This window comes from Mastigoproctus giganteus, chromosome 7 (genome assembly GCF_048544385.1).
Source record: "Mastigoproctus giganteus isolate SK-2022 chromosome 7, ASM4854438v1, whole genome shotgun sequence".
NCBI lineage: Eukaryota > Metazoa > Arthropoda > Arachnida > Uropygi > Thelyphonidae > Mastigoproctus > Mastigoproctus giganteus.
Window position 1 is genome coordinate 171,502,420 of NC_143581.1, and position 26,740 is coordinate 171,529,159.

General features: G+C 38.0%; 1 protein-coding gene across 1 annotated transcript in view; it reads right to left on the minus strand.

Moving 5' to 3' along the window:
• LOC150083334 (uncharacterized) overlaps positions 1 to 26,740 on the minus strand; it is a 90,278-nt gene that overhangs the window by 36,413 nt on the left and 27,125 nt on the right. Inside the window, exon 2 of the mRNA XM_090377191.1 lies at positions 12,213 to 12,335. Within this exon, the coding sequence (XP_090233317.1) occupies positions 12,213 to 12,321 (109 nt within the window). The 5' untranslated portion in view covers positions 12,322 to 12,335. The remainder of the gene's footprint in view (positions 1 to 12,212; positions 12,336 to 26,740) is intronic.

Here is a 26,740-nt window from a genome sequence, read left to right on the forward strand (position 1 = left end):
GTAGAAAAAGAAGCCGGCATAGCAGATTTGATGCAAATGGCGTCGGAGGTAAAATCAAATCAATTCAGATAATGATATTATAGATGAAAATTCTAAACTTCCCAAATTTTACACTAAAAAGCATAGGGGAATGCATAAAGGTAGCCGCGCAATTAGAATATTTTTTGAATGCAGATTCTTGAATGAATAGAGCCTAAAGTTCAAAAGGGAGCTCCAAAAATGCTTAGTTCCATATGACAAAATTCACAAGGATTTATCAAGCAAAAGCAAACAAACCCAGAGTACTGATTTTTTAATGAGAGCAGAAGATACACGAAATATAGAATGGTGTATTTTTGTTAACATTTTGTTAACGAAAGAGTGTATTTTTGTTGGCTTTTGGAATGTAATCCCCCTTTTTGCACTTTTTCTTAGTCCCGAATAACAAGGTTTTGCACAACATACTTTACAGGAACCTAATAACCATGTTATACGAGAGTTACCTATACTTTGATTTCAGGAAAGCTTTTGGCACTGTTGCACATGGAAGACTACTGTACAAACTGGAGCAGTATGGTATAACAGTAAGTTGCTACAATGGATGAAAGGGTGGTTGAGTGGGAGAAGACAGAGAGTGGTAATCAATGGAAGCTGCTCTTCTTGTACTAATGTTATTATTAGTGGAGTTCCCCAGGGTTCAGTGTTGGGCCCTCTGTTGTTTTGCATATTTATCAATGATACTGATGAAGGTGTATCAGGCTTAATGTCGAAGTTTTCAGATGATACAAAGGTTGGCAGGGTTGTTAATGACAGTGTTCTAATGCAAATAGGATCTAGAAAATTTGGGTTGTTGTTGTTATTTGGTTTTTAGGAGCATTAGCAACTAAGGCCATATTGCTCCGGGAATATGCGGTGGTCATTCCCTGACCTCTCTGCATTTTCCGTATTTGGTGGTTACGAGCTCGAACCCACAAATACTAATCAAGAAGCCTGTGCTGTGCTATGCACTGCTGCTCCTGCCCACTGGCTACGGAGGCGCCTGAGAAAATTTGGGTAGATGGGATGAGAATTGGCAACTGAAATTTAACATTGACAAATGCAAAGTACTGTATATGGGTAGAAATAACCCTAGAGAAACGTACCAACTTTGTGGTACTACACTTAAGGTGGTAAAAAATGACAAGATCTGGGAATAATTGTGCAATCAGATATGAAGTTTTCTGAGCTGTTGTTGTTTCTATTGGGTTTAACAACACAATGGCTGCTGTGGTCAAATTATGTCTGTTGTTTTCAGACAGGCTGCCAGAGAAGGTCATGGGGTGTCAATGATATACAGGAATTTTGCTTGTGAAGAAAAGGAGGTGATTATCCCTTTGTATAAGGCAATGGTCAGGCCACGCCTTGAGTACTGTATACAGATCTGGAGGCCTCATCTTAGGAACGATGTAGAGTTGCTGGAGCCTTTACTGAGGAGGGCAACCTCTTACCAAGAAAGGCTTAAGTTCTGCAAATTGCAGCAGCTGGAGACTAGGCACCTGCGAGGTGATCTGATTGAGGTATATAAGGTCTTAAATGGGTTGAGCATGCTGAATTATGATGGGATTCTTCTACTTGCTCAGATTACGAACCTGAGGTGGCATAAATTCAAATTGAGGAAAGACAGTTGCAGAATAGATGCGCGGAAATTTGCCTTTAGCCAGCGGGTGGTTAATTGCTGGAACAAACTTACATCTGTCATTGTTGAAATTGATAGCTGAATTCAAGAGGAACTGGACAAACGTTTAGATGGAATGGATGTGTGAAATTGTTTTTTTTTTTTTTGGCTGATGCTATATAAGCTCATACACTTGTTTTTTTCTTGTATTACATACATCCATTACTGCCACTGCTACCTTGTAGACATGGTTGATGAGCTAATACAAAAGCTTACTCGAAAGAAAAGAAAAACTGCAGAAGCAAAAGTACATATTCTGACCACAAGACTAATACTGCCTGCAGTGGTGGTACTTCTAGTATACCATATCAAGAGCAGCAAGAGGTAATGGTAGTGTTTCCAATGTTAACATGGCCCATGATTATACAACCCTGATTTAAGACTCTTGAAAACTTGTAAAGTATTTTTTTTAACTGATAAATATTCCAATAAAGAATTGCAGTTTTGCCCAAGCTTTTCTCACCCACTTTCTTATCACTGCTGAGAATAAGAATAGATACCATTCTTTTAAAAAATGTGATCAAGTATAGTGTTGCATATTATGCGCCAAAAAACTAAATTTATGAAGCATCAGTATAATGTGTCTGTAGCAGTAGGTATCCTTTGGTTGATTCTGCCAGAAGAAAAATATGATTTTCTAAAGATAGGCATGCAACCTTGAACAGAGAACTTGCCATGTTGTTAAAAAGTTGATAAATGTTCCTCCTACGAATATGGAATTCAAACCCAGATCTTTTATATATTTATGCTGAAGCTACCTGGACTGTTCATTTTGCTGCAAAGGAACTTCTTGCTGTTGGGTGCAACTGACTCTGGCTAATCCAGGGATTTGATATCTGAATTTCATTGTGATGTGACCTCTACCTAATCTGTGGTCTTACTTGAACCAGAGTTAAACCTTTCTATTGTGTCATGAATCATTACTATGCACTGAAGTCTTTTTTTTATTTTTTAAACTGATTCTTCTACCATGGTGATGAGGAGGATCATCTTATTGGAATTACAATGGTTAGAGTTTGTTTGTTATTTGGTTTTTAGGAGCATTAGCAACCAAGGCCATATTGCTCCGGGGATATGCAGTGGTCATTCCCTGACCTTTCTGCATCCTCCGTATTTGTTGGGCATGGGCTCGAACTCTGGTCTAATCAAGAAGCATTAGCATTAGTAGAGGCATTTGATGCAAGAAAGCAAGCTTATGCAGCATCAGCCAAAAAAAAAATAAATAAATAAAAAATAACCACTTCCACTTCACCCCTCTGTTTGTTCGAAATACCTGTCCAGCTGAGCCTTAAACTTATTTAGGCTATCAACTTCCACGACAAGGGATGGAAGTCTATTCCACCAATCAACCACCCGCTGGCTAAAGGCAAACTTCCTCACGTCTATCCTACATCTGTCTTTCCTCAATTTGAATTTATGCCCTCTCAGGTGATTATTCTGAGCAAGAGGAAGAATCCCATCAGCATTGAGCATGCTCAAACCATTCAAGGCTTTATACACCTCTATCAGATCACCTCGCTGGTGCCTAGTCCCCTGACACTGTAATTTGCAAAACTTAAGCCTTTCTTCGTAAGAGCACCCCTTTGTTCCATTCACTAATCTTGTTGCCCTTCTCTGTACTCGTTCCAGCATCTCTATATCCTTCTTGAAATGAAGCCTCCAGACCTGTATCAGTACTCTAGGTGTGGCCTGACCATTGCCTTATACAAGGGAATAATCACCGCCTTATCCCTGCTAGAAAAATTCCTATATATCATCGACAATACACCATGAGCTACTCTTGCAGCCTGTCTGCACTGCTCAGAAAACTTCATATCTGCCTGCACAACTACCCCCAGGTCCCTTTCATTCTCTACCACTGTCAGTGTAGTACCACAGAGTTGATACGTTGCTCTGGGGTTGCTGTTTCCCATATGTAGTACTTTACATTTGTCAATGTTAAACTTCATTTGCCACCTCTCAGCCCATCTGCTCAACCCTTCCAGATCCTGTTGCAGTAGCATAGTGTCAGTAGTGTCCTTGACAACCCTGCCAACCTTCGTATCGTCTGCAAACTTGGACATTAAGCTTGATATACCATCATCAATATCATTTATAAATACAGAAAACAATAATGGACCCAATACTGAATCCTGAGGGACTCCACTAATAACATTAGTCCACGATGAGCAGTGTCCATTGATTACCACTCTCTGTCTTCTCCCCCTCAACCACCCCTAGCATGTACGAATTGCTGCTCCTGCCCACCTGGCTATGGAGGCGCCAATGGTTAGAGTGGTGACAGACACTTACCCTCCCTCACCCATGGAGGGAACTAGTTAGGTGCATGCACTGTGCACTGATCACTCAGTACAAACAAACACTACATGAATTGGCTTTGCTGGGTTCAGTACCTCGATGTTCCCAGGTCGGTGTTGCAACCGATTGGCTAAACCATATTTATTCAATAAATAAATAAAAATATAATAATAATAAGCCAACAATTTTCTTTCAATTCTGTAAAATGCTAATGTGAAAATATTTTCTTTGAACATACGCTGCAGAGAAGAGTGAAATCAAAATGATTTTTTTTTGTTTTTGTCTGTTTATTTGTTTTAGAGTTTTAGGTGCATCAGCAACTTAGTCCATATTGTGCAGTATATGTTATGTCTGTAAATTGTGTGTATTCCACAGTCAAGTGAAATTCAGCAGAAGCCTTTATACTGGAAATGATTCTGCAAATAGCAACTTATTACAAATCAACTTGTTTGGAATTTAACTCATTATAAACCAGAAAATCTTAAAAAAAAAAATGTAGTTAAGAATAACTGTTGTTGTTGTTGTTTGGTTTTTAGGAGCATTAGCAACTAAGGCCATAATGCTCCGGGATATGCGGTAGTCATTCCCTGACCTTTCCGCATCCTCCGTATTTGGTGGTGACGGGCTCGAACCCCGGTCTAACCAAGAAGCGTGTGCTACGCACTGCTGCTCCTTCCCACCTGGCTATGGAGGCGCCAAAAGATAAAACCTCCAAAAACATAAGCAAGGTAGCCCCCCAATGCGGTGAATGTAATTAAAATAAATTAAATCAAAGCAGATTAAATTAAAGTGTAAAAGCCTTATGTTCATGTACATGACTTAAAATTATAAAATGTAATGTAAATTCTGAATTATCTAAGGATGAAAAGTTTCGAAAAAATTATTTGAAAAGACGAAAAGGTGATTTTATGTATTATGATAAGAGTGACGGGCAGTGGTATAGAAATGGGAAATAATGCATGGTAAGGGAGGGAAAAAGGTAATAAAAATAGCAAGAATGAGAAAAATAGGAATGTTCGAATCGCCCTCGTATTGCACTAATAGTTCAACAGACGGAAGAAAGAAGAATAGAAAGTAAAAAGATGAAAAGAAAAGGAAAAGAGTTTAAAGTATACTAGGCAAGCTAGGTGTGTAAATAGCCAACCTCTTAGAGAGGGCCTTGAGTGTGAGAGTGTTAGTAGAAGTCGAAACTAATACCACTGGCCTGTGTTATATTTTAGAATACCAAAAATACAATGCTGAAAAAGCCGAAAAGTAAATAAAAACAGTGCATAGGAGAAAACAATTAAATACCTGTTAAGTTATGTAACATCAAAGTTGGCCAAAAAAGTATAACATTAGAAAGAAAATAATTCATCTAGATGAGTAAGTAAATAAACATTGAATATAAACATGGAAAATAAACAGAAGGAAAGCCATGACGACTATGGAGCTGCTCAGTAGAGCAAAATGTGCAAGGAACTAGAAGCCCTCTATAGTTGAGATAACACACACACAAAAAAAAAAGTGAACTGGGGAAAAATTCTGAAAGAAATGTGAGCAACATGTCATATAGATGATAGCAGAGAAAATGGAATATCGTTACAATTGTTAATGATTATTAAAATGGAAAATAAACTTAAGAGTGAAAAGGCATGAATATTGTTCAGAACGAAGTCATGTGTTCTCTTTCAAAGTAGTGGAAATACCACCATTCAAATTTACATCTATTCAGCTGTACAAGTATCAGGTTAGCCCTAACCAAAATGAGAAATAGTGAATCCAGATTTTTGTTTGATGAAAGCAGATATATTTTTTACAATATGATTGATGAAGTTAATAGGAATATCGTTAATGCGTAATTTAGTATAAAGGCCATTTAAGGCATTATTGAAAAGTTTCTGATTGCTGCTTAAATTTGCAAGACGAATAATTTGTGTATAGATAATGTTTTTATGAACTTTAATAGAAATATTTGAATTCCAATTAGTTAAGTAAATAATGTTGAAATTAAATTTGCTTCTTTTATCAAATAATTCCAAATTATGGTGAAGTGGGGGGCTATTTAAAGTAATATTTAAATCAAGGAAGTTTGCGTGTTGATTACCATTATTTTCTTTATTCAAGGTGAGTTCTGTAGGATATATAGTTTTTGCAATGATTTCAAAATGAACATTTAGAACCAGGATGTCGTTGACGTATCGAAATGCATGGAAATTATGGTTTGGATTATCACGAATATAAAGATCTTCGTAATAATGTAGAAATAAATTACAGACTAATCTAGAATATCTTAGCAATAAATAAACTCATACACCAACCATAAGAATAAGTATTTTACTGTAACTGAAAATTTACAAATTAAAGTAAAATAAATATAATTACTACACTATGTATTTACAAAAACTGATATTATAATAAATTAAATTATGTACATTGTGAAAACATTAAAACTGTAATAAAATCCTTGCAATTAAATATACTAAAATAAACCGGATTAAAAGTGATAAAAAACGATAAGAAACCTGGAGCTTTCGGAAGCATCGGCTTCCTTCCTCAGCAGTAACGAGCTTCCTGCAACACTTCCTTATATAACAGGCTCACGGTACTTACACACGTGGTTCAGTCGGCACATGGTCTGAACTGGAAGCGAAAACAGCTCGGGAGCATGTCAAGATCTCGTCTGATCGTAAGCTCTCGGGTCATTTACGGTCCCAGAACCCATGCGCTCGATCCACAATAACCGCATTCTCTGGGGAGATTTGATGCTGCCTCTCCCAAAAATGCTCGGCCACAGCAGACTTGTTGTAATCAGTGGTTTTTTTATAGCATTTCCATGCTTCCCCAGACAATCCTTGAGCCATCGTTTTGTCTCGCCCACATAACATTCTCCACAATCCGGGAATTTTATCCTGTATACCACTCCACTACTCAGGTCCTTTGCTACTGGGTCTTTTACTTGGGACACAACTGTGTGCAACCTCCGCCCAGGAAGCTGCACATAGCGTGTTTTATAACCACGCAAAATTCTTGCTAGATGGTCAGTAATGCCCGGATAGTAAGGAATGTATACGGTAGCCACAGGAACAAATGGTTCCTGACGGTTGGACCCTGTTCCTCTACTAAATCTGTCTATGACCCTCTAGGGATATCCACATTTTCTAAGGTCTGCTGTGACTCATCAAATTTCACATACTTTGTCCTCAGAGGTAGTACAGTGTGACTCTGCTCTGTCTAGTAGAGCTTTTACCACACTATTCTTATGTTGTCCAGCTTGTGCTGAACTATAATGGGTGTACAGGCCTCTGCACATAGATTTTTTATACACTGAAGTTTTTGAGCCTAGGGCCTATCCTAGAGACCAGTACATCCAAGAATGGAAGGGTACCTCCTGTCTCCACCTCTGAGGTAAATTGTATAAATTGTAAGAAGCCAATGGAGTGCATCATCCTCTCTCCCCTTCTGGACCACAATAAAGGTATCATCTACGTACCTCTTCCATTTCTTTATGGGAAACTGACATCCACCAAAAACCCTGCCCTCTAATTCCTCCATGGCCAAATTGGCCATGATGGCGCTAATGGGAGATCCCATGGCTGTACCATGAACGTGATGCTGGCCAGAAAGTTCCACACCAGAACAAATACCCTCTACATTTAAAAGTGATCTATTACCCAAAGAGACATCATTACTCAACGCTTTTCTAACACAATATATTCCATGTTTAATTGGAATGCATGTGAATAGTGACAACGTCAAAGGAAATCATGCTCTCATTTTCATTTACAATCAAATCTTTCACAAAACCCACAAATTCTTTGTTGTCTTTTATGACATAGTTGGATTGACCCACTATAGGCGAAATCAATTTAGCCAAATACCCCGACAAAGCATATGTGGGGCTTCCTATAAATGATACGATGGGTCTGAGAGGGCCTTCCGTCTTATGAGTTTTCGGAAGTCCATAGAACCTGGGGAGTTGGCATCCAGTAGCATGTAAGAACCAAAAGGTCTCCCTGGAAATCTTCTCTGCCTTTAACCAAGTCTGTACCAGTTTATTAATGTGCCACTCTAGGCCAACCAACGTGTTTCTCTGAGTAACTTTATATGTATTATTATTCTGTAAAAGGTCCAATGCTTTTTTGTGATAGTCTTCTTTGTTTAGGACAACCGTCGATCTGCCCTTGTCCGCAGGTAAAACCACAATTCCATCATCTCTTCTCAGTTCGTTCAAGGCTTTTCTTTGACTAAAGTTAAGATTCGGAGATACTTTCTTCACCTGGCTCAAAATAACGGCAGACTTCACCCGGATCTCATTAGCTAGGGCCTCCGGTAGCTTGCTGATGGCCCGTTCAATACCCATTGCTATCTCCACAATGAGAGGTTTGGGAGGTACAAGCGTAAACTTAGGATCTAGATTTAAAACTCACTCTTGCTCTTCAGTAAGTCGCCTATTACTCAAATCGTGAACAAAACGAGTACTTCTATCATTACGTTGTACTGTACCTTCTCCCAACAACCTATTAAACTTCATAATTTGCCTCTGTCTATATGAGTCCGCTATTCTAATAACTTTATCCAAAACCAATCTTCTAATGAGAGCCAGATAACAGGAAGATACTAAGGTGTTATGTACAAACAGGTGCTCGGTACAGCCATGGAATCTCCCATTAGCGCCATCGTGGCCAATTTGGTCATGGAGGAATTAGAGGGCAGGGTTTTTGGTTGATGTCAGTTTCCCATAAAGAAATAGAAGAGGTAAGTAGATGATACCTTTGCCGTTGTCCAGAAGAGGAGAGAGGATGATGCACTCCATTGGCTTAATAGCTTCTCCCAATTTATACAATTTACCTCAGAGGTGGAGACAGGAGGTACCCTTCCATTCTTGGATGTACTGGTCTCTAGGATAGGCCCTACACTCAAAACTTCAGTGTATAAAAAACCTATGTGCAGAGGCCAGTACACCCATTATAGTTCAGCACAAGCGGGACAACATAAGAATAGTGTGGTTTTTTTTTTTTTTTTTTTTTTTGATTTGGTAGTTGTTGGCGCATCGGCTTCTGTGGCCATATTGCACCTCCCAAGGTTTTTGCAGTACTTTGATCCAAGCCCGAGGCGGGAATCAAACCCGCGACCTTTGGGTTGCCGGGCAGGTACTTTACCCACTCGGCTAGCCCGGTCGGCCAATAGTGTGGCAAAAGGACAAAGTATGTGAAATTAGATGAGTCACAGCAGACGTTAGCCGACCGGGCTGGCCGAGTGGGTAAAGTACCTGCCCGGCAACCCAAAGGTCGCGGGTTCGATTCCCGCCTCGGGCTTGGATCAAAGTACTGCAAAAACCTTGGGAGGTGCAATATGGCCACAGAAGCCGATGCGCCAACAACTACCAAATCAAAAAAAAAAAAAAAAAAAAAAAGCAGACGTTAGAAAATGCGGATACCCCCAGAGGATCATAGACAGATTTAGTAGAGGAACAGAGTGCAACTGTCAGGAACCGTTTGTTCCTGTGGCTACCGCATACATTCCTTACTATCCGGGCGTTACTGACCATCTAGCGAGAATTTTGCGTGGTTATAAAACACGCTATGTGCAGCTTCCTGGGCGGAGGTTGCACACAGTTGTGTCCCAAATAAAAGACCCCAATTGCAAAGGACCTGAGTAGTGGAGCGGTATACAGGATAAAATGCCCAGATTGTGGAGAATGTTATATGGGCGAGACAAAATGATGGCTCAAGGATCGTCTAGGGGAGCATGCAAATGCTATAAAAAACTGCTGATTACAACAAGTCTGCTGTGGCCAAGCATTTTTGGGAGAGGCAGCATCAAATCTCCCCAGAGGATGCGGTTATTGTGGATCGAGCGCATGGGTTCTGGGACTGTAAATGACTCGAGAGCTTACGAATCAGTTCATCCGACAACAATATCATGAATAGGGACAGAGGTATGTGTATGCATCCTCTGTTTGAAACCACTTCATCCAAAGTACGGATGAACGGTTTTGCTTGACACGCTCACGAGCTGTTTTCGCTTCCAATTCAGACCATGCGCCGACTGAACCACGTGTATAAGTACCGTGAGCCTGTTATATAAGGAAGTGTTGCAGGAAGTTTTGTTACTGCTGAGGAAGGAAGCCGATGCTTCTGAAAGCTGCAGGTTTCTTATCGTTTTTAATCCGGTTTATTTTAGTATATTTTATTGCAAGGATTTTATTACAGTTTTAATGTTTTCACAATGTACATAATTTAATTTATTATAATATCAGTTTTTGTAAATACATAGTGTAGTAATTATATTTATTTTATTTTAATTGGTAAATTTTCAGTTACAGTAAAATACTTATTCTTATGGTTGGTGTATGAGTTTATTTATTGCTAAGATATGAATTTGCCCAACCTCAGAGGCCTTTTTCCGTACTAATGTAGAAATTTGCGAGCCCATAAATACTCCTACAGATTGTCTATAAGTACATTTACCATCATAAATGTAATTGTTGAGAATACATAGATTAATATAGTTATTCCAAACAATCTCATCTATAACAAGAATGTTCTTATACTTAGAGTATAATTGATCAAGTACAGAAATAATCAGATGATGTGGTAAAGAGGTAAATAAGTTAGAAAAGTCATAAGTTTCAATACTGAAAATGTTGGTATTGGAATAAAGGTTTTGATGATGTTATGATTATTATTGATGATCCAGGTAGATGGAAGATTAATAAATATAGTATTTAGAAATTTAAAAAAACTGTTTGCCTGGCAGATAACAGCAACTTTATTTGGCACTTGTTATGAATCTGAAGCCGACAGGATGCTTATGGAACTTGGCTATCATGTATAAGAATGGTAAAGTAGAATTACGAATTTTAGCGTGTAATTTTTTATGTAAGGCCATAAGTTTTTTAATGGTTGCATTAATGCCAAGTTGACAACGTAGAAAGGTGGTACTGTTGTCAACTTCCTTTTTAAGAGTGGTATAGTAAAACTGTTTGCAAAAAATGGCAAAATTGTTAGAAGCCTACAGGGGTGATGATGAAGTTCTGTTGTAAATCCAAGATGTTTTTTTTTACAATAAGAATACCTAATATGTGGATTATTATAAAGATTGTAAGCCTCAGAAACTGTTTTTATAATGTCTTGGTATACAACATTTATACAGTTTTGGAATGCTTCATGAGGTATCATATATTTGTAAGCTAATTTATTACAAAAATTCAAGATATTGAGATACAGATCTTCATATATGCTGTTTTTAAATAGGCTTTATGGTAGGCCTAAATTTGAATCCTTTTTCCATGACAGATTTGAGTGAAACATTATGGACAATATCCAGATTTCCAGTGATAAATGCCCATGATGTTGATCTACGAAAGAAGCATGTGTGTGTGTGTGTGTGTATGTGTGTATATATATATATATATATATATATTTTGTTTTTTGGATTCCTATTTTCTATGGCTAATGTGTTCTTATATTACAGATGATTACACAGACCAGTAAGTACAGATAGTCTACTTCCACAAAGTGTTTGTAGTACCTAACTGAACAACTTAGTGAAATGCTCTTTTTTTTGTGCACACTTAAGGTACAGTCATATATTCTGTGAATGTGAATAAATTACATTTACGTTTGAAAGAAGGGAGTGATATTTCTGGAATGGCTGGCTGATTGATGTGGTGGGAGTGTAAGATTGATTGAGTTCAAGAAGAGGAAAAACAAACTGCACCATGGCAGTCTATAGCTCTGTCATTGTATTCTACATGTTGCCACGGCAAACCACACTATAGCAATGCCCTTATTGTGCTACAACATTGTCTACAGTATGCTGAGCTGGCTACACAGTGAATTTCTGAATTGCAGGCTTCTCCTTATTTTATTATTATTATTATTATTATTAGCCATATGGTGCAAGGAAGCCTGAGGCTTATGCTGCACCAGCCAAAAAAAAATTCCCTATTACCCTGTGAGAGAGAGAGAGAGAGAGAGAGAGAGAGAGAGAGAGAGAGAGAGAGAGAGAGAGAGAGAGAGAGAGAGAGAGAAGTAGAAAGGAATCACCAAGAAAGGGAAGAATGATGATATCCAGCTCAGGACCCTGGGTGTGCCAAGCCCATACTTACCAGATATGAGCCCCTGGGGATACTTATGTAATAAACCAACTCTTATAGGAATTTATGCAGTTTCTTAAATATATATGAGTATGTTTTTACTATTACACTTCATCCTGGTACATTTCATCCACTTACCTTTAGATTGTTTAAAATCATCATTAATTTCTTCTTGGTTACCAACTTCAACACACAACTTATCAAAAGACTTGCATATATCTTCTATCTGTGTCTTTTTTTCTGGCATTAAAGGATGATTCACTAAATTAAAAAAACATAATACATATATTTTTTTAATATTCTACTTGAATGAAATGTTAACTTAGAAATTTCCTTCTTTCTACATTGAAAAATTCTACTATATGTTGCTAATTAAATATAACTTTATTTGTTGTTACTATTAAAATGACACGAGAATCTTACCTTTAGGTTGTTTAAAATCATCAATTTCTTCTTGGCTACCAACTTCAACACACAATTTATCAAAAGACTTGAATATGTTTTCTATATAATATTCTCAATTCTATGTTCTTTATTACAGTAAGTCCCCGACTTACGTAAGCCCGAGTTATGTAAATTCAGAATGACTTAAATTTTTTTTTTCACTCAATTTTTTTATTTTTTAGAGGATTGTAAAATTTAAAACAGTAAAAAAAAAAAAAAAAATCAATAACACTTCTCTACTGTTAATTATTCTCAGTGGTGCCCACCGAGAATAAGTAACCGTAGTCTTCTCTACTATAGAAGCGTTACTTATTCGAAGTAGTGCAATATCTGGTATCTCGTTGTAGGTAGCCACAATATGAGATATAATTAAAACGATGCTTTTACACTACATACATAGTTCAATTTTATGGGTTAACTATAGCGTATCTACACCGATATTATATATATACAGGCACTCCCCAACTTACGTAATACTCTACTTTCGTAAATTCAATTTTACACAAGTTTTTACTGGCTGGTGTAAACTTAAAAAAATCGTGGAAACGTATTTCGAATCCCGTAGGAATATATGCAAGTATTGTGAAAACATCGCAACATGAACCCAATAACACATTGTTTTTTTGGTAATTCGTTCCAAGACCTCGGAAGTCGAAATTTTCGCTATATAACTAAGCTATTTATCGCTCTAAAAGGTCAAAGGTCATTTTTATAATGGAGTGCTACCCGTTATATGTTCTGTTATAAGAATCAATTTTGAATAGTTTTGTTGATATTTTACTAAAGAACATTTCTGGTTTATTTGGGCTTTTCTGTTAGTGCATCTAATTATAAAAAGGTAGTAAACTCTATCTTATTGCATTTGCAATAATACCTATAACTGGAATTGTGTGGGTTTTTATGTTATTATGGTGAAATGTGTTTCTCCTTCACTGAAATCTTCAATCATATAAAAAACAAATAAATTTTCAGAATCTTCTCTTCATTCCTATTTACTCATTACAATGATGAATGGAAAGAGACCAACAGAAAGTGAAAGTGGTGGCAGTGCTAGGAAACCAAACAAAATTGATTTAGAAATGAAGATGAAAATGATTAAGTAAGAAGCAGGGCAAAGTTTGTCATCTATTGCATGGGAATTAAGTCTCGCTGCTTCAACAGTGAATGCTATTTCAAAGGACAGTGCATGTATAAAAGAACATGTTAAGGATCAACGCACTTAAGATCAACAGCGATCACAAAACAGCATTCAGGCGCTATATAGAAGATGGAAAAGCTATTAATAATATGAACGGAAAATCAGCCCCCCCCCCCCCCGGCAAATTTCCAAATGTGGCTCCTATTCAGTTTAAATTTTTTTCTGGGTCTCTCTTAGTCGCATTTATAAGCCTATGTATTAAAAGAGCTACTCAAAACTATGCTCCATCACCACATCAAGATGGAAACTCATCGATGGAGTTTTTTTTTCTTTCTTTTTTTTGTCGTTTTTCTTTTCCTTTTTTAAATTTATATTTTTTTGAAATCTTTAATTGATACGAAATTTGTTCAAATATGAAGAAAATACCTATGAACAACTTTAAGAAAAGGTTTTTTACAAAAATTATAAAAGTGATTTAAAACATTTCAAAGTGGCAAACTCCTGGATGACATCATTAAAATCAATGTTTTATAAAAGCTCATTCTCTATTGCCATTAAACTTAATGAATGATTTAAACGTGACTGGTTCATATTATTTCTGTATTCATTCTTTATGAACTTTAACTTTGAAAATGAAACCTGCGTTTGTCACAAATCGTGCTCAAAAAAAAAAAAAAAAAAAAAAAAAAAATATTATTTTTCTAAATGTTAATATTTTCAGCACTTTAAACTATTTAAAGAAAGCCAAAAAGCATTATTCATATATCATTATGTTCTGTGTTTGCAGTGCTTTCGACCACAATGTAACATATAGGACAGAGGGTCTTTTAAAAAATTATTTAAGATCAACAAGTGAGACCCCTGACATCTGCTGGGTGCGCCTATGTGTTAAAACGGCCTAGTTTATGAAGACATTAAGGATAAGTACGGCAAACCCCAAGGCAAGTTCGTGGCAAGCAACGGGTGGTTTAATAGGTTCAAGCATTGCGACAGTTTCCATAACGTTAAAGTATGCAGTGAAGTTGCCAGTGCCAATTCTACAGCAGCAGAGAAATTTTGGAAAATTTCCACAGCTCTCAACCTCTGCAGCAGCATACTTATCAGCTGGAGATGTTGATTCTGGCAACAATGCTTGAAAACTTGCTGACATTATGCCTGTCCACCCCCTCTTTTGTAATTTTATAGTTTTGAAATTTTTGTAATTGCACTCTTTTGTAATTTTTCCTATGCATGAGATAAAAAAAAATTGAATTAATAATTCTATTTTCATGTTTGCCGAACATTTCTTTTTTGCTTCAATCAAATTCAGCAAGCATAGTTGCAAGTGCTGCATAAGCCTTTAGGGAAATTCTGACTTACGTAAAATTCGACTTGTGCAGAGTTCCATGAAATGCAACCCTTACCTCTATCAGTTAGAGAGTGCACCTGTATCAGTTTTTAATTACAATAACATACGTTCTTTCTTCCTTTTATGTTTTCTTTTCTTATGTGTCACTCCAGCTACAGAACTGTCCCCAGAAAAAGTTTTCAATTAAACTAATTAAAAAAATATAAAAAATATATAACTAATTAATTGAAAAATACAGTATGTAACTATTTTACTTTATTCTTCTGAGGATATTATGTGGTGTTTGTAATTTTGGCATATCAAGGATATAGTAGCAATATTTTATTAATCATTCCCAAGTTACGTTAAACTCGACTTGCACAAGAAGTCCTGGAACATATCACTTACATATGTCGGGGACTTACTGTATATTCTATAATAAATATATATCTATACATCTATCTATATATATATATATTTATTTTATCAAGCAACAAACAATGTTTTCTTTAATAAGCTACCTGACAGTAAGTTCACTTAAAAATTTCCTTCTTCTTATAATTAAACATACTACTGCCACGTTATTAACTAATGCAATTAACTCCTTCAATTTAATATATAGTATAGTGTTTCGATCTCATATGTAAGACAGCTTGCATAAAAAGGAAGTCCTTTCCATCCAATTTATATAAAAACTCTTTATATTCTATGTATCAAAAACATTGATGAATATACAAATACCAGAAATCAACACAGTAAAATGATGTATAGTATAAAACCTATTTATGATAAACAGATTATAATGGAAATGCAGGTATAGTGTAATTTTTTTTTTTTAATATTGAAACATCCCACCATTTTATTTCATAATGGAATGACTCATTTTATAAGGAACAAATTTTTATGAAAAAATCTGGATGTAAAGAGACAAGATTTGAATGCAGGGGATATATATTGCTTCTCTCAATTAAAATCTTCAACACTAACTCACAATCCTTATACAAACCTAGCAACTGCAAATTTACTGTAAATCCCAACCATTTGTTTGTTATTTGGTTTTTAGGAGCAGTAGCAACTAAGGCCATATTGCTCTGGGGATTTGTGGTGGTAATTCCCCGTCCTTTCCGCATCCTCCGTATTTGGTGGTCATGGGCTCGAACCCCGGTCTAATCAAGAAGTGTGTGCTATGCACTGCTACTCCTGCCCACCTGGCTACAGAGGCACCCAACCAGTTGTACTGTAAATCCTAACCTATAAACCTCACACCAATTCTGCTGTATGTTGAGAGTTAAAATGAAAAATGTCTAGTGTAAGAGAAAAGCAGCCCCAGGCATTTACAAGTGGCAATTATAGAAGAAAAAAAAAAAGGTTAAAATGCACTATAGAGTAGCACAATGTCTACAAAATTAAAATTTGGACATTGGAAGAAACAAGTAGGTAATGTGCCTACAATACACACAAAACGTGCAAACAGAGACTCCCTAAAACTAACAATACTGCATTAAAACTACATTTAATCTATGATTTTTTTTTTTTTACGTACCAATTATAGAGGAAAAGGAAATAATAGCTGCTGATTTCTATCAGTCTGATTTTAATGAAATATGGAATGGCTTGATGAATATTTGTAAAAGAGCCAAATAAAAAATTTCATGAAAATCTGTCTGCTGGGAACAAGTTGTTACATGCAGATGTACACACACACAGACTGATGGATATAATGAAGACAATAGGTGCATATGCATATATGCACCTATTACAGGGTGTCTCAAAAATATTGGAACAAACATTTAGGGGAGGTAGGTAACATCTAAAGGAATGTGAATTGCATAGGAACCCATAACCAGAAATGTCACCGTAAGTCGGTACACGGCGCTGTTCATCAGTTTGCGAGAGGGAAAGTTTCTGGTTTACTCATTCAAGAAGTAGTTGCCGCACGAAGAGCATGCTTCGATATACGAACTGTGAGCTGGCAGACATGCAACTAGTGTATGGATTAGCAGAGGGCCCACACGGTGTGCACCCCCATGTGGCACAACATCGCTTCGCAATAAATGTGTGGGCAGGTACGGTTGGTGACTGCTTAGTCGGCCACTAATTACTGTCTTGTGCCTCTGCTACTACTTTTCTGTGACGTTTCCAGTTACCATCCCGCATGAACTCTGCTAAATATTGGATCTTTCTTGAACAAGTTCTACCGGGTTTACTTGACGATGTTCCAGCAAATGTGAGACGCAACATTTGGTTTTAACATGACGGGGTGCCTACCCATTATGGAAGGTGTGTTCGTGACCATTTGAACAGGCGTTTTGGGCATCGATGGATTGGCCGTGGTGGACCCATTGCCTGGGCCCCATGCTCACCTGATTTATCGAGCCTTGATTTCTTTCTGTGGGGCCCTCAAATCTACCGTGTATGAATCGCCTGTGGAGACGGAAATGGATCTCGTGGCGAGACTCGTCTGCGCTGCTGCTAATGTCAAAGAAACTCCAGGTGTGTTCAACCGTGTCCGCCAATCCATGCTGCGTCAGTATCACGCATGCATCGCGTCTCATGGTGGAACCTTTGAGCATCTGTTGTAACATCATGAAATGCATCCATCTCGTACTCCATTGTTAATATTATGTCAAATAAATGTTTGTCACTAATTACTGTCTTGTGTCATTTCTGCTTCTTGGGCCTCTGCTACTACTTTCCCATGATGTTTCCAGTTATGGGTTCCTATGCGATTCACATTCCTTTAGATGTTACCTACCTCCCCTAAACGTTTGTACCAATATTTTTGAGACACCCTATATATACACTAAGTGATCACTGAATTATGACCACCCCATCCTTAATATTAAGATTATGCCATATAGCTTACAGTATAAAAAACTGAACAGCTTCGTACGTTACAGCAGTGGTAATTTGCATCTGGTTGTCAAAGCCAAAGTGATAAAGTAGCAGTTATGGGACTTAGTAAAGGGATTAAGGAGTTTCAAAAGGGCAAGATTGTGGGAGCTTGTTCATCAGGTGTTTTACATGTCGGAAATGGCATGTCTTGTCAGTTATTCACAACCCACTGTGGTTAAGGTGTACAAAGAATGGTGTTGAACGGATCAAACCAACTCCCACTTGACAGAACTGTATAGGATTATGTAAGGTGAATATTTGTGGCAAGTGAAGGGCACAGTGCATTGTACATGCTCAGTGGCAGGTTACTATGTGACAGTTGACAACACTAATACAATATGGGGAATGCAAGGACAATATCTCAAATGACGATGTGCCACACCTTCAAGTGTATGAGGTTCCACAGCAGATGACCCAAGGCACACCCTCTCTTCACTGCTGATCACTGTCAACATCAAATGCTGCAGTGTCAATAACACGCTGCTAGGACACCGGAGGACTGGAAATGAGTATGCTAGTCGGATGAGTCCAAATACCTGGTGCAACAAGCCAATGGACAACTTTGTGTGTGGCACAAGCAACACAAATCCATGGATTCATCGTGTGTTGTGCCCCCTATCCAGGCAGGTGGCAGTGGTTGCTTAAAGTGGGGCATGTTTTGCTGGCAAGAACTAGGACCCCTGGTGCGTATGGACAAACATTTCAGTGGTGAGGTCTAATGGCAGCTCTTAGGAGACTATATGCACCCTGCCACGTTGCATTTTTTTTCCAGACAGAAACAAGATGATCTATGACGATAATGTGCCATGTGAATTGACACACACCATGCATGAGTGGTTCAAGGAACACAGTGAAAATATCACACATCTTGATTGGCCTCCAAATTCGACTGACCTCAATCCAATTGAACACATGTGGGATGTTTTGGAATAGGAAGTGAGGATTATGGACACACAACTGGCATCCATTCCAACACTTTGGAAATCCTTTCAGGCAGCAGCTCTCTATGGACATTTTAAGACCTCTAGTAGATCCAATGCATAGGCAAATAGCGGCTGTTATCCATGCAAACAGTGACCCAACATGATATTAGATAGGTGGTCATAATGGTCATAATTCAGTGATCACTGAGTATAGGTTCACAAGCAACACTACATTCACCAGTCTTGCATAACAATACATTAGAAGCTACATATATACCTATAGCCTGTTTTTTTATATTTTTTTGTTTTATTCTCCATATTCTATATTGTTTAATATCACATTCTTATGTAACGTTTAATCATTTATTCGATGACAATCAGTTCTGTTCAGTTTAAATTTACTTTACATATTATCATTCTTCATTTATAGGCTCTACAGTGGCAGAAAAAAAAAAAAGTAACATTTGAATTGAAACGTATAAGATATTGTTTGATTACAGTCATTTTGTTTGTCGCAAAGCAAAGGTATTGCATCAGATAATGCTTCTATTGCATCAGACAGTAATTGCAAGATATTACATCAGCCGTTTCAATAAATACAGAGTTGGAAGGGTATAATACATGCTCATTATTATCCTGTTTTGCAAAAGTGTAACTATTAACACCAAGAAAAAAAGTGTAGCTGTTGCTCTGTCTCAGGAAGAGCTTTCTACACGTGCTATCACTGATAAAACAGGCTGTCAACAGTATCCCGGGTGCTGAAATTAAAGCATGGAACTGGTGATGTGAAGAGAAGACCTGGATCAGGCTGTAATAGAGTGACTATGCCTTCCCAAGATCAATATTTGAAATAGCTATGCCTTCATAATCATCATGCTAGTGTTCCTGATCTAAAACTGGACTTTGAGATGGCTTCTGGTGTTGAAACAAATGCACGAACTATCCAAAGACAACTTTCAGAATGTGGTCTGCATGCCTATCGACCCAAGAAGCCTTTGCTGACCCAACAAATGAGGAAGAAGCAACTTGCTTAGGCTAAAACGCATGTTTCATGGACAAAAGAGCAATGGGACACTGTCATCTATTCTGATGAATCGAAATGCAACCTGCATGGCTTGGATGAGAAGCGGTAGGTCAGAAGACAAAAATTGGAGGCATACCATCTTGACTGTATAACACTGACTGTAAAGTTCCCCACCGATCAGATGGTCTGCAAATACATAATAAGCAAAGGGGTGGGGCAAGTTGATTTTATTAACGGAACGGTGAATGCAGAAACCTACACTGCTATCTTGGAGGAGTGCTTGAAACCCATTATTAGGTTTCAAGACGTTCACAAAGACATCCAAAACTGCATTTTTCAACAGGACTCAGCACCTTGAAACACAGCAAAATTGGTAAGTTTTATACTACAGGTCGACCATCACTAATCTGGTACCACCACTAATTTGGACATAATTTCCACGAACGTAATTTCAAATTTTCCGGGTCGACGTACCAACCTGCCGCTACTGTTTTGGTGGCATTGGTTGCAGCATCAGCTGTTGGCACGAACTCATCAGCACGAAAACACTGGCAAGCCATTCCCACTTTTTTTTCTGCATTTATTATTATAACCTGCTCACATTTAGCCCCAGCCATGGTTCCAATGCATAAAGGAAGTGCCTCTCATGGTGGAAAGCACAAACACTGTATGTTGTCCATAATAGATAAAGTTGAACTTCTGAAAAAACTCTACAGTGGTGTGTCTGTGAGAAGTTTAACTCTGCTTAATTGCAAATTTCAGCAGTTTCTCTCAGTTGCTCTTATTTTAGTAATTTTCTTTTAGCCATTCTCTTTTAGATTTTTTTACAACACACCTGTACAAACTTGGGGAAAAACACAACACAATATGATGGATAATATAGCGCCCTAAAGAACTTGTTTTCACAAAATCTCTAACAATACTGACAGACTTATTGCGATGTTTAAGAGTTTATTTTATCATAATTAGTTTTATTGCAGCGCTCGCAATAAACTAATTACAAACGACCTTCATATGTATGCCGTAAAAGCGTCACATGTACATGGCCGACATGGTTTCTCAAGAAATAAAGTAACCAACATATGTGACCATGTTGGCCACATATAGGCGACATAAAAAATACTTTTTATATATATATATATATATATATATATATATATATTTTTTTTTTAAGCAAAAAAACGACAACACTGACATTACAATATTTATTTTAGAATTACAAATCAAATTATTTGCTAAATAATTTTTGGCTCCTGGGGAATTTTTTTCTTAAACTAGCTTGGCAGTCAATGTGTTAAAAGGTAGGAGGAGGTGGTTAGCTGTTGGGTAAACTGTATGGGCTAAAATAACCACTGGTGATCCGGCACCCCACAGGAGTGATGGTCGACCTGTATTTAGATTTAATGATGAGTTTGTCTTCTTGCTCACAAGGCTTAAAACATACTTACACCAATGTTTTCCCTCGTTTTTCTCCCTTAAGGTGAAGTCATACTTCAGAAATGCTGGCAGTAAAGTGTTGAACTGGCCCGGCAACAGTCAGATTTGAACCCTATTGAAAATTGCTGGTACATAATGTCATCTAAAATTGCTCAGAAGAAGCCAAAAAGTAAGATTCAGCTGCAAGAGAGCACTGTAAGGGCGTGGTGCCACGAAATTGGGCAACCATATACCCAGAAGTTGATTAACTCTATGGCAGATCATTTAAAGGCTGCAGCTCGAGGAGGAACAACAAAATATTAATGACTTATTTTGCTAATTTACAATACATAATACTGTTACGTTAACTGGTCATTCCAGTTTGTACACTTAAATGCAATAAAATGTATGTTTGGTTGTCATGATTGCCATTTGCATGATTTCTCATATTTTAATTAATTATGCATTAACCTTTGGGAAGATATTTATGGGAATTAGGTATATCAGGTGGAGTCTTTTTATTGGATTTCATTTACAGAGATATATATCCCATCTAACAAATGAATTTCAAACTTTTCTGCAACCCACAATGCAGCACAAAACACATTATTTGCAAAATTCACAAGTGATGCAGTTTATTTGTCTGCCACTGTATTTCTACAACTGTTGGTTCTTCAATATTTGTTTCATACACACACACACGGTAATTCAGGAGGAATAGTAAATATTTTGTATGATTATAGTATCGATTATTCTGAGTAAAAAGTTCATATAAACATGTGCCCAATTCTCAATGGATACGGGAATACAGCTGTTTGAAACTGGCACGCACAGCTCCCTGAATCAGATGCGACCAAGAAACAGTTATAGCCTGATGCTGATAGAAGTGTTGTTAAGAATGCCGCCCATCTTCACACATGCTAAATATGCTGATATGGTGGTTGTCTACAGTTTTGTGGTGGAAGTACTACTGCTGCTTGTAGAGAATACCATTGACAGTTTCTTAACCGCAGAATACAGGATTCAAGAGCATTAACTAGTGTTTTTACCACACTGCATGAGACTGGTACAGTTCCCAGCACTCATATTTCTTCTGAATGTGCAAATGAACAAAATGTGGATGAAATAGAACACATTCTTCGGTTGGTAGAACGCAGTCCTACTATTAGCACATGAAGAATTTCTACACATATCGGTTTTCCACAGATAAGAGTATGGTGAACGTTACGCGAGCACAGCTTGTATCCATTTCACATTCAGCAGGTGCAACACCCAATTCCAATCCAATTCCAATCATCTCCTGGCTTCAGCCAGGAGATGATTGGAATTTTGTCCCATGGTGGGTAAATGCTAATTGCCAATTAATTCCATTAATACTGTTCAGCGATGAAGCTACTTTCATCCATGAGGGTATCAACAACACCCATAACTCTCGTAGGCGGTCAGACAAAAATCCACATGCCACTGTAGAAAAAAAATTTTCAGCATCGCTTCTCTGTAAACATGTGGTGCTATATCATCAACAATCAGTTCATTGGGCCAATTGTGTTACAAAATTGTCTTACAGGGCCCATTTACCTAGAATTGTTGAAAAAAAGCCATGAATTAGGGTTGAATTTGAAAGTGTCTGCAATTCTGCCCAGACACGATAGGAGGGAGTATATGATGAGAGCCTTGTCGATCAATTCGGCCCTGGAAAGATTGTGCAACGCTCAAGGGGTACAATTTTTTTCAGCCTGGTCTGTACTTGTTAACAGAAGGGACTGCTTCTACAGGGATGGGATACACTTAAATAGAAAGGGTGCAAGAATATTTGCTGATGCTATCGAGGCAGAGTTAGGAGGGTCGGAAAAGTGCTAGCGTGGGGGGGGGGATACAAGGACTAATAGATTAACAGTAGCCACTGGCAGAGGTGAAAGTGATTCTTGCACTGCTTCTATTGGAATGAGCAGAAGCCTGGAAAACAAGATGCAGGATATTTCAGAGACTGCTGGGAATCATTGCGGTTCAAGTAAACACATGGGTTGTGTTAGGGTAGCTAAGAAAAAGAACAGGTGCATGTATACTTGCGTGTACACCAACGCTAGGAGTTTGGTAAATAAATTTGATGAATTTGAGGTATTGCTCAAAGCATCAAAGGCAGATATTTTTGGGATATCAGAGACGTGGTGTCACACAGATATAAGGAATGCAGAACTGGAATTTGGGAGTACAACGTCTACAGAAAGGATAGACAGGATAGGAAGGGAGGAGGGGTTATGCTATTAGTTAAGAAACACATAAAAACCAAGGAAGTGAAGCCAGTCGACATCGCTGGACAGTGCAGTGTCGAGTCAGTTTGGTGTGACATAAGCATTGGGAGATCAAAATTGAGAGTAGGAGTGTGCTATAGGCCTAATGACTCTGATGAGTATAATAAGAAACTGTACAGGGAAATAGAGTGGGCCAGTAAATCAGAGAGTCTTATAATGGGGGATTTTAATTTCCCAGATATTGACTGGAATTTGTGGGTTGGTCACTCACACACTAGCAAGGCTTTTGTGGATTTATTGGATGATTGTTTTCTACAGCAGCATGTTCGGGAGGCAACTAGAAGGAGTAATACTCTTGATTTGATTATCAGTAGTGATTCTTCATGCATTAAGAACTTGCAGATAGAGGAACCACTAGGTGGCAGTGATCACAGTGTGTTGAAGTGGGATTTACTCAAAGAGGTAACTACCATCAGGGGTAAAGGGAAGGGTTTTTGCTTTCGTAAAGGCGACTACGATGCTATGAGACAGTATTTAAATTCTATACAGTGGGACCAACTGATGATGTTACCAGCAGCAAATTCAAAATGGGAAGCATTCAAAGAACTTATCTTGGAAGCTTTACATACCAACTAAGAAATATTGTTCAAGGTTTAGGCCTAAATGGATATCTGATGAACTAATGAGACATATGGCAGAGAAGAAAAATGCATGGGATACATATAAATTAACACATGACACAGAAGCCTATGACAGATATAAGTTGATCTGTAACTAAGTTACAAAGGAGGTTAGGCAGGCAAAGGCAGATTATGAGAAATCTTTGGCAAAGGATGCAAAGAAAAACAGCAAAGAGTTCTTTACTTATGTAAACTCAAGAAGGAAGGAGATGAATCAGATTGGTCCACTTGAAATCGATGGTTCAACTGTTGATGATCCTGCTCAGGTAGCTAACAAACTAAATGAATATTTTGCATCGACATTCACACATGAGGAGTTATTCAGTGAGGGGAATGCCATAAGTGTATTCAACTCTGGCAGTAAGCTAGATAATCTTGTAATAACTGAGAGTAAAGTGGAGGAGAAATTGTTGAAGATAAACACAAGAAAGGCACCTGGGGTGGATGGGATCTATCCAGTTATATTAAAGAAAGCAGCAAAGGAAGTAAGCAAACTGTTAGCCATAATTATGAGCTTCCTTGGACTCAGGGGAGGTACCCATAGACTGGAGATGTGCAAATGTGACCCCAGTTCACAAAGGAGGATCAAAGGCTGACACAAGTAATTATAGACCTGTGAGTAACTTCAGTTCCAGGAAAATTAATGGAGGCACTGGTTAAAGAAGCACTGCAGGATCATCTAGACAAGACTTCAGTTATAGCTCAGACACAGCATGGTTCTGTTAAGGGGAAGTCTTGCCTGACCAATTTGATTGGATACTATGATGCAGTCACAAAAGAACTGGATGCAGGGAATAACTTTGATATTATATACTTGGATCTTAGAAAGGCTTTTGATACTGTTGCACATGGAAGACTGCTGCACAAATTGGAGCAGTGTGGCATTGGAGGCAAATTGCTGCTATGGATAAAGGGGTGGTTGAGGGAGAGAAGGCAGAGAGTGATAATCAATGGACACTGCTCATCGTGGACTAATGTTATTAGTGGAGTCCCACAGGGTTCAGTGTTGGGTCCATTATTGTTTTCTGTATTTATAAATAATATTGATGATGGTATATCAAGCTTAATATCCAAGTTTGCAGACGATACAAAGGTTGGCAGGGTTGTTAAGGACACTACTGACGGTATGCTGCTGCAACAAGATCTAGATAAATTGGGCAGATGGGCTAAGAAGTGGCAACTGAAGTTTAATATTGACAAATGCAAAGTACCGCATATGGGTAGAAGTAACCCCAGAGAAACGTACCAACTGTGTGGTACTACACTTAAGGTGGTAGAAAATGAAAAAGACCTGGGAGTAATTGTGCAGTCAGATATGAAGTTTTCTGAGCAATGCAGACAGGCTGCTAGGGAAGGTCATGGGGTTTTGTCAATGATATATAGGGCAGGGATAAGGAGGTGATTATTCCCTTGTATAAGGCAATGGTCAGGCCACACCTTGAGTACTGTATACAGGTCTGGAGGCCTCATTTCAAGAAGAATGTAGAGCTGCTGGAAAGAGTACAGAGAAGGGCAACAAGATTAGTGAATGGAACAAAGGGTTGCTCTTACGAAGAAAGGCTTAAGTTTTGCAAATTACAGTGTCTGGAGACTAGCACTGGGGAGGCGATCTGATAGAAGTGTATAAAGCCTTGAATGGTTTGAGCATGCTCAATGCTGATAGGATTTTGCCTCTTGCTCAGAATAATCACCTGAGTGGGCATAAATTCAAATTGAGGAAAGACAGATGTAGGATAGATGTGCGGAAATTTGCCTTTAGCCAGCGGGTAGTTGGTTGGTGTTGTGGAAATTGATAGCTAAATAAATTTAAGGTTCAGCTGGACAGGTATTTTGAACGAACGGAGGGGTGATGTGGAAGTTTTTTTTTGGCTGATGCTGCATAAGCTTGCTTTCTTGCATCATATACCTCTACTAATGCTAATTTCTGCAAAATGAACTTCCACTACTATTGGAAGATGTTCCCTTGGCTACAAGGATTGGTATGTACTTTCAGCATGACAGAGCTCCTGCACATTAGACCAGTCTGGTGATGCAATATCTAAATGGAACTTTCCCTGAATGATGGTTTGGTCAGGGTAGTCCCGTTCATTGGTCACCAAGGTCTCCAGACCTCACTCTGTTGGATTTTTGTTTGTGAGGGTGGATGAAAAGTGCAGTATACAAAAAATGAATTGCTTGCTTGCTTGCATTTTGGATACTGCTGCCTTATAAAAATGAATGCCAAGACAACCTCAGAAGAACAACACGTCACATTACCACAAGGGTTGCAAAGTGCATTGAGGTTGGCGGTGGGATTTTCGAACATTTATTGTGAACTGTAGAAAATTTATCAATTATTTGTGTTTTGTATCATTCAAAAAGTGACATGTTTTTCTTCTACATTAACATGTTCCACATTAAGCAACCACACTGTGCGTGCCAGTTTCAAACAGCTGTATCTCCATATCCATTGACAATTGGACACATGTTTATATGAACCTTTTTACTCAGAATAATCTGATACTATTATCTTCCAAAATATTTACTATTCCTTCTGAATTACCCCGCGCACGCGCACGTGTGTGTGT